The sequence below is a fragment of the Dipodomys ordii genome, unplaced genomic scaffold (genome assembly GCF_000151885.1).
Source record: "Dipodomys ordii isolate 6190 unplaced genomic scaffold, Dord_2.0 Scaffold13, whole genome shotgun sequence".
NCBI lineage: Eukaryota > Metazoa > Chordata > Mammalia > Rodentia > Heteromyidae > Dipodomys > Dipodomys ordii.
In genome coordinates this window covers 9,215,741-9,217,218 of record NW_012267229.1, presented here as the reverse complement: position 1 = coordinate 9,217,218, position 1,478 = coordinate 9,215,741, and the positions used below count along the sequence as shown (strand labels likewise).

General features: G+C 40.7%; 1 protein-coding gene across 1 annotated transcript; it reads right to left on the bottom strand.

The window, feature by feature from the left end:
- Window positions 1-421: 421 nt before the first annotated feature.
- On the bottom strand, window positions 422-751 carry LOC105981618 (small ubiquitin-related modifier 2-like). Its single transcript, XM_013010832.1, has 2 exons — window positions 598-751; window positions 422-540 (listed from the first exon to the last, which is right to left on the bottom strand). The coding sequence occupies exons 1-2, from the start codon at window positions 749-751 to the stop codon at window positions 464-466; spliced, it is 231 nt and encodes a 76-aa protein (XP_012866286.1). The 3' UTR covers window positions 422-463.
- Window positions 752-1,478: the final 727 nt, after the last annotated feature.

Below are 1,478 nucleotides of genomic sequence, written 5' to 3'. Positions count from 1 at the left end.
AAGTTATAAAATTGTCCTCGGTTTTACAATGATAAATGAAAACATAAAAATTCTCCAATCAAGAAACGTATGTGAGGATTTTTTTGTTAAAACAGTGAGAGCAAAAGAAATTACTGAAATATAAAGATAAAAGCTGACTGAGCATGGCACTAATGGAGAAGGGGGATATTTTCACAGGACCAGTATTTTTCCTCATTCCATCTCCATTTGATGTCAATCAAAATACACCATTGGCCATTTAGTTTAAAATAAAAAAAAAGAAAAGAAAAAAGAAAAGCAATACGCTTGTGCACATACACCAGATACTTTATATACGATAAAGAAATGGGGAAGGTGAAAATCAAAGAATAAACTATACTGTAGTAATCAGGATGTGGTGGAACCAAATTGCAGTTTTCTAATTAAGAATGTATTCTCGGTCTATAAGAACAAAGTTCTGGAGCAAAGTAGCAGGTTCCCTTTTTTAGTAGACACCTCCTGTCTGCTGCTGGAACACATCAATTGTATCTCCATCCTCCATTTCCAACTGTGCAGGTGTGTCTGTGTCATTGATTAGCTACCCATCAAATCGGAATCTGATCTGCCTCATTGACAAACCCTGTGGTTCACAATAGGATTTCATTAATTTAATAAGTGGTGTGTGCTTCTTCGTCTTAAACTGCACCACAGAACCATCCTGCCCCACCACCTTCAAATTAATATGATTGTTGTTCTCAGTCTTGACTCCTTCCTTGTGCTTTTTGTCGGTCATCGTGAGCCCGGGAGTCTCCTCAGATGTTGCTTCCCAAAAGAGGTCCCGGGTCTGCACTGAACCAGCACTCAGGCAGCGGCTGGAGGAGGTCGAGCCGCTGCTTTTCTCTAAGAGGCTTCTCTCTATGCCCCTTGACGTCCTTTCATCCCCTAACTGATGTCACCTTCGTTTGTTCATTGAGTTAGCCAGTCCAAGTTCATCAAAGAGAATCCGGGGTGGATTTGGATGGTAGCAAATTGGCTTAGCTGAAACTGGGCTTCCCAGAATCCCTTTCTACATAGACTCAAGTGATGATGGGCTACAGGAGACATCCTGGGTGAGATTTGGAAGATGAATGCTGCAACAGGAGCCTGGGTCACCACACATCTGCAATGTGTTTCTCTGGGTGTCAAGTGAGCGATATAACAAACAGCCTTTCAACCAGCCTTTGAGCTGTGCATACATGTTGATGAGCACAGCGAGAGCAATAAGGCCAACCACCTTCTAGGTGTCCTCAAAGTTGAGGTTTCTTCCTTCTGGAGAAGGTGTCTGTATCAGGTAGGATACTGAAATCCCATTACATGATGATAGCAATCACCTTAACAATGATATGTAGGGCAGGGAATATCTTTACAGTACATGGAAGATTTTGCCATGATCAGTTTTGTTAAAAAGTCATAATGATGTAAATGACTACTAATGTAAAAGAAAAATATTACATTGAGAAAAGAGGGTTGAGAGATTTATT